Source organism: Labeo rohita, chromosome 8, assembly GCF_022985175.1.
Source record: "Labeo rohita strain BAU-BD-2019 chromosome 8, IGBB_LRoh.1.0, whole genome shotgun sequence".
Lineage (NCBI taxonomy): Eukaryota > Metazoa > Chordata > Actinopteri > Cypriniformes > Cyprinidae > Labeo > Labeo rohita.
In genome coordinates, this window is record NC_066876.1 from 3161498 (window position 1) to 3175153 (window position 13656).

The 13656-nt window shown below is 38.6% G+C and overlaps 1 protein-coding gene across 6 annotated transcripts in view; it reads right to left on the minus strand.

Annotated features, from left to right (window-relative positions):
- The window catches only part of prdm16 (PR domain containing 16), a 264934-nt gene that overhangs the window by 18376 nt on the left and 232902 nt on the right, over positions 1–13656 (minus strand). For 2 of the 6 annotated variants that reach the window (XM_051117212.1, XM_051117208.1), the window contains exons 5-10: positions 7282–7384; positions 4829–5030; positions 4019–4166; positions 3317–3572; positions 985–2485; positions 741–828 (exon numbers count right to left, since the gene is read on the minus strand). In XM_051117212.1, the coding sequence (XP_050973169.1) occupies positions 741–828; positions 985–2485; positions 3317–3572; positions 4019–4166; positions 4829–5030; positions 7282–7384 (2298 nt within the window). Of the gene's footprint in view, positions 1–740; positions 829–984; positions 2486–3316; positions 3573–4018; positions 4167–4828; positions 5031–7281; positions 7385–8640; positions 8811–13656 lie in introns of those variants that run through there. The other 4 variants (XM_051117213.1, XM_051117211.1, XM_051117210.1 and 1 more) reach the window with 4 other exon arrangements.

The following is a 13656-nucleotide window of genomic DNA, read 5'->3' on the forward strand; positions in this document are numbered from 1 at the left end:
TTAAGATGGATCAATAGATAGATAGATAGATAGATAGATAGATAGACAGACAGAGACAGACAGAAGTCAAAATACAGACATTTGATTAAATAGGGGGTTGCTGAAAAGAAAAAAGGAAAGAGCGAGAGAAGGTTTGGATTTGGGGGGAGGTAGGTCAGCATTGATGGAGGCCAGATTTACAGGTCAGATAAGACAATTCCCAACAAGAGAGGCCATTCTATTACACACAAACACAGGAAGTCCCTGATCGACATGCAGACATTATCTAGGCAGCCAGAGCAAGAAAGAAATGCTAGGAAGTTATTAGCGGTGGGACTCAATGGAGAACTTCCCAGAGACAATGGTCTAGTCCGAAAGTATGTGGCATAATTTGTTTCAATTCAAAAGGCCATTATTAATAATATTTTCATTATTGTTGTCACCGTTCAAAGGTGGGAAAGGTTTAAAATACTAACACAAACAATGGGGGTTGTTTTTCTAAGCAAAAGATAAAGAATTTTGAATGCACAGCATGCTAGAACAGGCAATAGCTCTTTTGAGATTATCTGCATGATGAAAATAATCTAATGAAAATAAACACCATCAGAAGTCAGAACTTTTTAAAACATCAAGGCTTCCCTTGAACCAAAACAGACCTGAGGCGGAGGACACTGGGAATGTGCTCCGCTGTACTTGAATGCATTGACAAGCAGAATCACCAGTGTACAAGAGGAGTTAAGGCAAATGTGTGTAAAGAATACCTGAGGATGGAAGAGTAGTGGTGCCGGCCTCAGGTACTTCTCCTTTAGAGCTCCTACTGGATCTAATAGCTTCCTCTTCTCCACCCTGCTGGACAACAGCACCAAGGGTTACGTACGAACGAAGGTTGATTGTAAACCTACTTGGTACCAATACTTTTTCAATAACTTTCAACATATTACCAGCTACTGCTTTGAATTGGCCATGTGTTGGGTCTTAGAATAAGACATACTCGGGTTGAAATACCTGTAGATGGGGTCCATGAAGAATGGCGAGGGCTTGGCGTAGTGGAGTGACGGCTGCTGCTGGGGAGGAGGTGGCTGGGGAAGGGATACTTGCGGCTGAGGCATCTGGGGCTGGTGCAAGTTCTGAGTTAGTGCTGGGTGTTCATCTTTAGCTGCTTTGCAGTTTGCGCCATAGACGTGATTTTTGCGCTGTTCGTGTGTGCCACCGTTCTGGCTGGCTCGGCTTCGACTGCCTATGCTGAGGTCCAGAGGTTGTTCCTCGCCAGGGGCCAAGGGGGTATTGGGTGGCAAGGCTGGCTTGCTGGGAGGTGGCGGAAGAGGTTTGACCTCCTTGGGTTTGGTGGTTAGGTCAAAGGGTGAATCCGCACCAGTGGCTGTAGGTAATTTCTGTATGTGCTCACGAGGGGATTTAGGCTCAGGTTTGAAGAACATGCCAGGATTGAGTGCTCTGTCTGTGAATGGGTACAAGGAATGTGGGAAGTTGGGAAGAAATTGGAAAGGGAACATGGAATGGTAGTTTAAGGAGCCCATCTTCTTCTCCTGCAAGCCCATGAAGCCTGGGCCAAAATACTTTTCTGCAATGGAGGCAATGGCTTTAATGGAGTCAGTGGTGGCCCCGGAGGGTGGAAGTGCTTGCTCTTCTGGCGGTGGGAAAAAGGAATGCTGGGAGGAGAAGAACGGACGCTCGCAAGGGAGGTTCCCTGAACTGGAGACAGATACTGAACTGCTGCTCACTTCGTCCTGCTTGCTCTCCTGGACTGGTTTTCTCCTGCTCTTCTCCCGTTCGCTCTCTGCCTCACTTTCTAGGTCTGAGCCAGACACCGTGCCAGTGGTGGTGTCCAAATCGGTGCCGCTAGACGTGTTAACGTCTTCCAAGTCACTACCGTCAGACATGTCGTTCATCTTCACCTTATTCTTGCTGTCGTGGAACGACAAGTCCAGTTTGGACTCTCGATTCTCCTCTGACTGGCTGCTGAGACTGCTCCCTACATTGCCATTGCTGTTCATGGATGAGACCGCAGAAAGAGTGGGAGCATCAAGAGGAGGCAGCTTCCCATCTTGACTGTTACTAATTGGGCTCTTGAGCAGCGGACTAGGAGGTAACAATGGCGGTCTAGGATATAGCGATGGGGGAAAGATCCCTGGGAAGCCATGGGAAAGGGCTGGGAATGCAGGGGGTGCTGGGGAAAAGGGCAAACCTGCATGATGCGGCCTGGATGGGAAGTAATCGCCGAAGCCAAGTCCACTATGGTTCAAGCCAGGGTGAGACTTGGACTTGCCTAAAATGGGACTGGATGTCATTGGTATGCCCGGTGTGAATATGCCTCCGGGATTATAATGGTTCTTGCCCTCGCAAAAGCGCCGGTGCTTGTTGAGGGAGGAGGTAGTGCTGAACATTTGCCCACAGTCTTTACACTTGATCTGGGTGCGGCAGTCTGCATGCATCCGTTTGTGACGGCACAGGTTAGAGAACTGGGTATACGATTTGTGACACACCTCACCTGGGAGAACACACATGACTGGTTAATTCTATTAACATACTGTATTCATTTGGTGTGCATTCAATAGCAGTGATAATCCGGCAGCTGATTAGATCAACCAATAAACTGTGCATGCTGTTTATTATGTTAAACAAACATGACACTGTCTACATCAGGGGCAGCCAATCTTGCTCCTAGTGAACTACCTTCCTGCAGAGTCTGGCTCCAACCCTAATTAAACACACGTGAAGCAACCAATCAAGCTGTTTGAATTACTCTAAAATTACAGGCAGGTGTGTTGGATAAGGGCTGAAACCGAAATCTGCAGGATGATAGACCTCCAAGAGTATATGGTTGGCTACCGCTCTACATTGAATTCTACTCTGTTTTGAAGGTGAGATAAAAACGCTACACACGGCAATGTTATATGGTAAAATATGATCCATTAGCATATGAATAACTCGTTGATGACATTCTTCATTAATAGTAGAGCTATTTCAACTAATTTTGTATACACACAAATACATGTACACTGGTAGAGCATACATGCATTTGGACACTGGACGGTAACACACAGAACATCGTGAAGCCAAGCAAAAAGAAGATGGTGTTTTCTCAGTGTTGGTAAGAGGGCAGCTAAGACACGGCAGAGACATTTACCTCTAAACATTAAATCTGCCTTGGCCATATACAAGCCTAATGGGCCCTCAAAAGAAAATGCACAGTTACAAAAAACAGAAGAAGGGTAAAATGGAGTAATTAAGAGAGCGAAAAAGAAAGCACTAAAGAAAAGCGCAACAAATGTAGAACAAAACAAAGAATGGCTCTAGAATTTCATTTAGTTTCTCTGACCTATAAAACAACAGCTGTCACAATCTTGGGGTGGAGCTAGCCGGGAGGTCTTTGGACACTGGTAATTGTATCTGAGGCTTAGACAAGACTGCTCAGACTTACAGATGAAAGGCTTGACACTGCTGTGTATGTGCTTGTGCTGCTTGAGGCCCGACGAGGTGGCAAAGGTCTTGCCACACTCAGGGCAGGTGTGGGCTCGGGCACCGACGTGCTGAGAGCGGATGTGGCGCTGGAGGTTGCTGGGGTCTGTGAACACCTGAAGAACCCACAGAAATATGCCAACTTAGTGCCACGTAGTGTAAACATAACACGGTGTAAAGGCAATTAATTGTACTGTTAGCATTGTAATACATTTCAATTTGCAGTACACGGGTAGATGACATGAAAAATTTTTTGGAAAGTTGACATGTCCCGTGGTGTGACATCCATCAAAAGTATTTTAAGCCAAATTTGGCTAATTCGTCTGATAATTATTCTGCAGTTTTCATCATCTCACATTAATCAAGAGACTACATGAATGTTTGTACTTTTTAAGAACTCATTTGTCACACTGCGGAGCATTTTAAAACAAACTACTGAACGTAAAACGCATTTCATTTTCATCAGCTAAATATTAGTCCAGGGCCGCATTTCAGCTTCCCACATATAAACTAATTAACGCTTTTAAAAATATAAGTGGTTGCAGTAAGTCACATAACATACCTTATCACAGTTTTCACACTCGAAACGCTTGCCACTGTCATGTGACATCTGATGACGAATGAGGTTGGATTTCCAGTTGAAGGCTTTGGGGCACTGGTCGCACTTGTACTCTCTTTCCTCTGTGTGTACGATCATATGCTGCCCGAGACTAAGAGTACATAAGAACACCATAAATATTTTCTGTGTGACCACAATGTAAGCCGGCGTTTCTAAACTGGTCTGTTGTGTCAAGGCTGTATATCACAGGGAAGAACAATGCTAAATGCAAATAATATAACTAATCTACAGTTAGAGTAGCAAAATAAACAGACTTTTTAAAAGGGTAGATTATATTTTTCAAAGGCTTTTTTCCAAATCATTTATCAACTTGGTAGCCATATTAAGCAGATGCCGAATATGATTTGTGGTGACCTTTCCTTTGCATTCTGTGTCATGTTAATAATTTTTCAGGATGTTTAACTATGTGGCTCATTGTAATTTTAGTAAATTTCTATGTTTGATTTTAATGGAATTTTTGTTTATTTTTGTAAGATAAACATATTAATGATGCACATGTTTATTGCACATATGTTTATCATATGCATTTAACATACACATGTGCAATAAACAATTCTGGTTCTGCATTGGGTCACTGGTACAATGTAAAATATGTCTCTTACAGCAAAACCAGATCAGAACCAAGACAAATAAATATGAAAATGCATAGTATTTTTTTTCTTTTTCATATACATTTAACACATATAACAGCCTGGGGTTTGCTAAAGCTCGGCGGGTAATTAGAAGCTGCTCAGTGTGGTGGAGCATGCTGACCTGTATTCGCTAGGGAAGATCTTTTCACAGTCTTTGCACTCGTGCACCGGCTCATCGCTGTCTTCGCGCTCCTGTTTGAAGTCTTCGCTTAGTGAGTCAAAGATAGAGTTGCTGCTACTGCAGGAGTATTTCTGATGCCGCCGTAACTCCAGCTTTGATGTGAAGAGCTCATCACAGTGTTCACAGCGGTACATCTGCTCATCTGTGAGGACGGAATCACACAGTCGTTCAGCGATAATAATTTTAAGGTAATTTTCAACTACAAAACGTCTCCAGAATAAGATCTCAAAATGCTTTTCGACACGTTTAAAAATGTCTGAATGTCTTCAAATTAGTGCTGTTTATTTTAAAAAGAAAAGCACACTTTTCCATCAAGACATTTCACAAAAAGAAGTTTTAAATGATAGAACAAAAAATATACTGTTCAAAATGAAAACAAAAATATTATGGCACTTTCTGGTTGTCAAATGTTAATGGAACATGTCCATAGTTAATGTGATGAACTGCACCTGTGGTTGTTCTATAGGACACCTGTGTGAACTTTGAGAAATGACTTCATACATGCACTAAAAATCACTGAAACACATCTGTCTTTTTTTTTTTTTTTTTTTTTTTTTAAGCTCTAACAGCATTTGTTTGCACATGCCACTTAGATTGATACACATCAATAATGTAATGAAACTCGATTTTAAGTCTAGCTTAGGTGCCCAAATACATATAAAATATATAACATGAAAAATACATGCAGTTTTGGTAGTAACATTGTCTTCACTGAGCGTAAGCTTTTATTACAAATACAAATATTTAAGAATAATATAAAAACAATGAAACCTAGAAAATTATGCGAACATAAACCTTTAAATCACTAACGAGATTAAAGCAAAAAATGTCAATGTTTTTGACTTGCTTTAGACTGAAAATCTGGCTTTGGAGTAATTGTTCATATGACCTGGGGGTTGAGTGACTAAAAACGTGGCTGTTTTATCCCTGCTGATATCCTGACACAAAAGCCAAGTCCACAGATAACCCTAGAGTCACGGAAAGGCAAGGAAACTCTAAGGTCTGATGCATTAGCTATCATCATCCTCGAATTAAACTCATTGATAACTCTGATATACTCCATGCACTGCCCGAATCAGGCCAAGTCGGATGAGTTTCATTATTGTTTGACTCCGTGTTTTAAAGTGAAAAGCTCGCACCGATGCTGTGTTATCTAGGATTACACCATATATTCTGTTTTATTTTTCAATTAATTATCAGGACGCATATTGACAGAGCACACTCCACAGCAATGCTCACAGATTTTTTGGAACAAAATGCCCTTGTGACCTCAAAGAGGCCTTTATGGGGAAAGCTAATGTCAAGAAATATGGCTGATTTAATTTCTGCGTTGAGTTTTTTAGCCATAAAAAGAATCGGAGACATTATCTCTCCGTCCCATCAGTAGCACTAACGACAAAGGCAGGAATGTTGGGAAAAAAGACAGGGAATGGGAAACTAATAGCTCTTGGAGAGACGTAGGGGGAACACAATTATGTGCAGTTTAGCGGCTAATCTGTGAGCATGGGTGAGGTCCCTCGAGACTCCTCGAGCTCCACTCCAAATTCCACCACCGATAAGCCATGAGAAGGAGGTAGATGTAGAGAGCTCTCCTTCTGTCTGTCTGTCTGTCTGTCTATCTGTTTGTCTCTCTCAGCCTCTCGTCTGACTCAGCGTCTTCGTTGGCCATGTTCATTTCTTTTCTTTTGTTCTCTGAATTGATCTGTCTGAGTGGAGCCTGGCTTGCATCTTTTGGCGTCCCTGTCTCCCTTTTCTCTCGGAGAGCTTTCTTCTTGGCTTTTTGGCAGGGAGATCTGAGACACATCTCTATCAGATAAAACCTTTTGCATGTGTTGGAAAGTGACTGCTGCGCTGTGACACACTTCAGTGCTTTTGCAATTTTCTAGTCTGTATCAACTACTCTGAGCTTCAATTCCAAAATTACCAGATCATTTGGAAACAAAAAAGATTCAGAAGATTGAGAGTTCGTTTCAAGATCGCCAACTTCTGTATTTTAACAAGGAAACTACAAATGAGCACTGGTGTTTTTAAAGAACATGTTCAAAATGATTTAGATTAGATATTTAGAAATAAAGGATACAAAAATAAATAAATACAAATACTGCCACTGTGTACATCATATTTGTGTTAGAATTCTATTATAAATGTGTTCTTTTTCATTTATATAAAATGTAATGAACCACAAAAAACGACATTCTTAAATTCGCCAATATTAGTTCAGTTGCCTCCGGGCCGAACTGTACTTTAATATTTTCTTCGTCGTCCGACCTTTGTATAACAAGAAGACATGCATAGGCCACATACAGCATCTTACTAACTGTTGGCAGAGGTGAATGAGTGTGGTCTGTGTGAGTTTGTTTAAAAGAGTGCCTAATGACTTGCATTAATCTCACCTTCCAGGTTCGGTGCCATTGAGCCCTCGGGGAAAACTCCGTCCTTCATGTAAACCAGTAACTCCTCCCCTATTTCAATATCTCTAATAGCTTTATAATAGATCTGCAAAAAGAGAGAAAAGACGCATAAGCATTTAAAAACCGCAAATAAAAAGGCCTTGAATTATTATTATTATTATTATTGTTGTTGTTATTAATTATTACCCGTGCTTTTAAAAACATGAAGCTTTATTTTGAACACAGCAAATGTAAAAGCAATAATATTAATTTGTAATTTTGTTGTAATACGGATAAAAAAAAAAAAAAAAAAATCACACACATCAAACAATCATAAAGCAGAGGATAAGCAAATAATGCAGTAATTATTAAACACAAAGCGCATCTGCGCATTCATTCGATTATTTACTTACCGAAGGCCAACAAGAAATACATGAAAACTCACACACACAAACAAAATAAACGAGCGCATCACATGCAATAAAAACAGCTGAAATAAAGAGAACAATAAACAAAGTAATATAACTAGAATGTGTATTTTTAAATGTTTTAAAAACAATGCAGTCGCACTCCGATGTGTCTGATGTCTTGATGTGTTTTCGTTTTAAATTCAAAACATCAAACACAACACGCACGCAAACAAAGTCTGTTTTTAAAATGCAAAATCATAACTACTAATATAGTATTGTGCCACTTACAAATCCAAAAAGGTTTTTTTTAACACTTCCATGTAGCCTATTCAAATTATTTGACCAGTGTAGGCTAAATGTTTATCATTTCACAAACATACAGTTCGTTTATATTATCCTCGCGGTCAATTGTCATATTTTTTCTTAGCTTGATGTTTTGCTGCAAAGTTTTCTTAATTAAACACAATTAAAATCCTTCCAGAGCGCACTGTGATGACAACCACATCTGTTGTGTTCCAACATAAATACACCCCAAACAGCCTGCATTTAATTTGTAAATTAAACTACATATAGTCTTTAACTGAACTAAATCGACTTGAATAATAATGATCATAAAACAACAAAGAAGAGTAGGTTTTAAAGCGCTTCCGAGTGACAGACGCTCCTCACACACTGAACGCGGCAGTACCGGCCGCTCCCTCATGAGGGCGCTCAGGACTAAGGCGACAGCAGCTGATCTGGGCCGCTCTCCGAAATCAAGACATACAGCTAAAAACCGGCACAAACTTCATCTCAGAGCTCTAATGTTGTGACAACTCTAATGTGTGTTACAAAAGTAGGCCAAGGCATCGGTTTGCCGCTCAAGAGGGGTGGCCAATGTGTAACACAGCTATTATTATTGTTAACATTAATATTAGATTTACAGTTAAACGAAGGTAAGAGCATTTCTGACCTTTTTCTTTTCCGAGAGTTGATAAAGTTGGGCTAGTTGCTGAGCGGTGGATCTCAAAGCCTCCAGTTGTAATAGCAGCTCTGGTCCCGTAGAGTTCAGCACGCAACCCATAGTATCATGACACTGCGCGCCACAGCAGCGCTAGACAGAGTCCGAACACGCGCGTCTTTGATGAGGTGAGTCGCGCTCATTAGTGATTCTCTCTATCGGCCACTCCTCCTCTCTTATCTCCAACCAAAAGGATTGAACCCCTCCCCATGTCCTCTCCTCCTCTGACCACCGCATGAATCTATTATTGATGGAAAATGTATCTTTCCCCGCTAATGAAAATGTAAAAAATACATCAACTGTTGGAGTGAGCGGGCGCCGTTTTCCACGGGGCTTTAAATACGCACACCTGTTTTTACTCTCTGTCCTCCGCCACCAACATTCAGCGGATGTTTTAAACGAATCGTGTTTGCGCTCTGAAGGACTACGTTCAATATTTTTAAGCCGCACTGAAACACTGTCGTACTCAGTCTTTTGTTCGGCAAGACGAACACTTGAATATGCACATAAATAAGCGTTTATTAAAAAATAAAATGTGAGGAATTTACACAGCGTCAATTCTAAGTGTAAAATAACGAAACAGCGTTTTTGCGGGTTATTTTTATCCAATTCTTATATTTTAATATAAACAGTAATATATACAATTTCATCTAATCTTCAATTTACATATTATTATATTATAGTAGGCCTACCATACCCATTATGCATGTTAAGATCTAATTGCATTCTTTGGTATCACTGGATTAACAAAATATTTAAAAATGTAAGTTTTAGAGCTTGTTGCTTATTGCTTATTATACAAAATAAAACGAGTGATTACATTTCATTTAAAAATATAATTTGTGCAGCTAAAAAAAACATAAATAAGGTTTTTATTGATGTATGATTTGTTAAGATAAGGCTGAGACACAACTGTTTGAAAATCTGGAGGGTGCAAAAAATCTAAATATTGATTAAATCGCCTTTAAAACCCAAATGAAGTTCTTAGCAATGCATATCACTAATCAAAATTGAAGTTTTGATATATTTATGGTAGGAAATTTACAAAATAGCTTCATGGAACATGATCTTTACTTAATATCCTGATTTTTGGCATTAAAGAAAAATCAATAATTTTGACCCATGCAGTGTATTGTTGGCTACTGCTACAAATATACCCTTGCTACTTAAGACAGGTTTTGTTTTCCAGGGTCACGTGATCTTAATATATTGCTTTAACGGTTTGTTATTGCTATTTTTTATGCCAACTGTAATTTATAACATAAAAGAATTAGAATAGAACAGAATCACCAGCTAATTTCAATGACTGGAATGACATATATTAGCAAAGCAATTATACTAAATAAATAAGCATACATTAAAATGACATGAACAGTGCAGGTGCCAAACTCTCAATGTTTAATGGCCAAGCAATCGGGCTGTAACTTACATGATCTATTTCTGAAAGATAAAAGTTGGATGTCAAACTGTGCTGTAGTCTTTGGCTAGTTCTCATTTGCTCTGGGTGCGTGGTAATGCCTTCCTTTCACCCCAAAAGCAATCTATTATGATGGAGCTAAGCTGTCTCTACAGTAAATCTTTTCAGGATCTGACAGCACTGAGAGGGCCATCTTGACCCCCTCACAATGCTTTCAAGTGCTCGGGGCCAATGCATCATCCATCACTTAGGTGACAATAATCCCCTGTCTGTCACACACACACGGACACACACACACTCATATAAGTGCAAGCAGACACACACTGATGTGAACATATAAGGAAGCACATTTTTTTAAAATAAAATAACTTTTATTTGCCTATGTTAGATTGTCTGCTACTCAAAATCTTCATCTATTCTGACATGATTCACTAAGACAAGATCAGAACAAAGTTCATCATAACAACTCTTTGATCAAATGCCAAAACCATATAAAAACTAAACTGCATGACTAGACGTCAAGGATTTTTACAAGTTCCTCTCAAGCAAACATGTATATAACTTATATAGCGTTTTATCAGTCAGTAGCTTGTAAGTAAATGAATGCAGGGCGTTTCAGTTTGTTTGTTATGGAAGTCTAACACACAGTATGTTTCAGATATTTCTTTTTAAATTCAAAATGATTTAGCATGAGATTTATTAATAAACAATGTCATAATACGATAACATTTTTTAATTCCGACTGACAGACATTATTTTATAATTGTGGCCAAAGGGGTGTGTGTGTGTGTGTGTGTGTGTGTGTGTGTGTGTGTGCGTGTTCTTGGCCCTTCAGAAACAGACGGCTCTGGCATGGCAGATCTAGCTGTGCACTTCAGTTGTTCTGACAAACAGTTTAAGTGCATCTTGAGAGATGAGGGAGGAGGGTCAGAGGTCAACAGTCTTGCTGAATGGACCACGCCATTGTGCGAAAGCCAGAATACGTCCACCAGCTCTATGCCTATTGTCTCAGAGCGCATAGGCTGCTCTTAGTTTGGTCCGAAAACCGGATTACACTTTCTCAGCGCAAGCTGATAACATGCTTTAAAGCATTCTTTAAAAATATACTTTGACACGGTTCTCACGCGGGTCTTGCTTTTAGGTTAATTTTGCACCCATAACAATACAGTAACACAACAAAATATTCTTTTCTTAAAGCAAAGTGTGGTAACTAACACCCTCACCCTGCTACTTAGAGCCATTCACACCTCGAATGACAGCCGTAACATGAAAAAAGCATTAAAACGTAAGGCCTAAAACAGTGAAACGCAGCACTACACAGTTGAGTCTTGTTTCAGGGGCCCGAACGTCAAAGACAAATGCGCAAACAAGTAAATAAATGATCCCGGTTGATTTTAAAAGGTTACAGGCACATCAGAATTTGCTGGGCGTGTGCATATTTCCATACGGCTCATGCATTGTGCATGCGCAAATAGAACAGCAAAGTACAAAGTTCAATGAATTATGCATTTTTGCATTGTGCCGGCGTTCTGAATAAATAATAGGCTGTTGTCCGTAAGACTGGCTAAAACGTGTACAAAAGATAAGAAAAAAAGCTAAGAAAGGAAAAAAAAACAACAGAAGAAGGGAGAAAGTAAATAGAAACCATGTATTTAGTGGGGCGATTTTAGCTGGAGATATTATTCTCCTGTGGGCCCAGCGGTGGCCGCTCATTGAACTGAAACGACTTTAATGATTGGGTTATGTAGTTGAAGTCAATTGGTGGTTGTCAGTCTCAGAGGTTGTCCCTCCTCTCCTCCTGTCCTCCCCTGTTTGTTAGGCTTGTGTTTTATGTGTCAGCCTCTAAAACGGCGATGGCCACACTAGTTGCCCCCGTTAGCCAAGAGACAAAGGCTAAGACTTTGGCTTGTTCCACGAGTCAATCAGCTTGTTTTAAGTGAGACAAACAGCCTAAAAGTGGCAGAATAATAAGAAGGAAAGTGATCCACTTATGCATATAATCTAAAACACCCCCCGAAATGGCACACTTAAAGGAGCAATTCACCCAAAAATGAAAATTCTGTCATTATTTACTCACCCTCATGGTTTTCCGGACACCTATGACTGACTTTCGATCGTGGAACACAAAAGAAACGAGGCAGAATGTCCTAGCTTTGATGCTCATTCAAATAGTGAGCATCAATACAAGTTGCGCTGTTTGGCTTAAATAACATCATTAGATCTCACTCTTAATTGCATCTTGAGATGCCATATTTGATTGAACGAGAACATGACTGAGATTTGAGAGTGTCTAAAATATGTTTACATTCTAAAATATGAGTAAAACGAAATTCTTTTTCTAATGCTTTTCTAATGTCTAAATGTTTAATGATAAAGACATTTATAATGTTACAAAAGATTTATATTTTCTGATAAATCCTGTTCTTCTAAACGTTCTATTCGTTAAAGAAATCTGAAAAAAAAAAAAAAATCTCAGCTGTTTTTAACATAATAATAATAATAATAATACATGTTTTCTGAGCAACAAATCAGAATATTAGAATGATTTCTAAAGGATCACATGACTGCAGTAATGAGGCTAAAAATTCAGCTTTGAAACAACAGGAATAAATTAAATGTTAAAATATATTCAAATGGAAAAAAAGCTATTTTAAATAGTAAAAATATTTCACATTTTTACTGTTTTTGCTGTATCAAATAAATGCAGGCTTGGTGAACAGAAGAGACTTCTTTAAAAAACATTAAAAATCTTACTGTTCAAAAAATTTGACTGGTAGTACACATACGATACATTGTTAGTTAAAACTGATAATGCATAAACTATTGTTATATACATATACTAATAATATATACTATACATTTGTTACAGGCTTTATTAATCTTTGTTAACATTAGTTAATAAAAAAAAAAACTGTTCATTGATACATTGATACAATTTTTGATTTTAATAATGTAGTTAATGTTATGATTAAAATCCCTGTTAGCTGGGATAGTGGATATGGTAAAATTAACATTAACTGAGATGTTTTAAATGCTTCTAAATGCTTTAGAAGTATTTATTATTATTATTATTATTAGGCCATGCTAACAAATGTAGTTAACTAATGTTTATTACTAACTAATGTTACTAATGTAATATTTCTTATAGAGCCTTAATGTAAAGTGCTCTAAAACACTGCATTTATTTGATAAAAATACAGTAATATTGTGAAATTTAATTACATTTAAAAAAGCCCCAATATATTTAAAATTTAATTTATTTCAGAAAAGCAAAGCTGAATTTTCAGCATCATTACTCCAGTCTCCAGTGTCACATGATCCTTCAGAAATCATTCTAATATACTGATTTGCTACTCAAGAAACATCATTATTGTTGTTGTTGTTATCGAAATACTTTCTTGGTTATGCAAACATTTGAGAAAACATAATGGGAATGTTGATTTCGAATGTTCTCTGAAAAACGCAGTATAAGCATTGCAGGAATAAACTGAATGAACAATGTATAAATAAATTTGAGAATGTTTTTTAAAGACCTGATAATTTTGAACAAA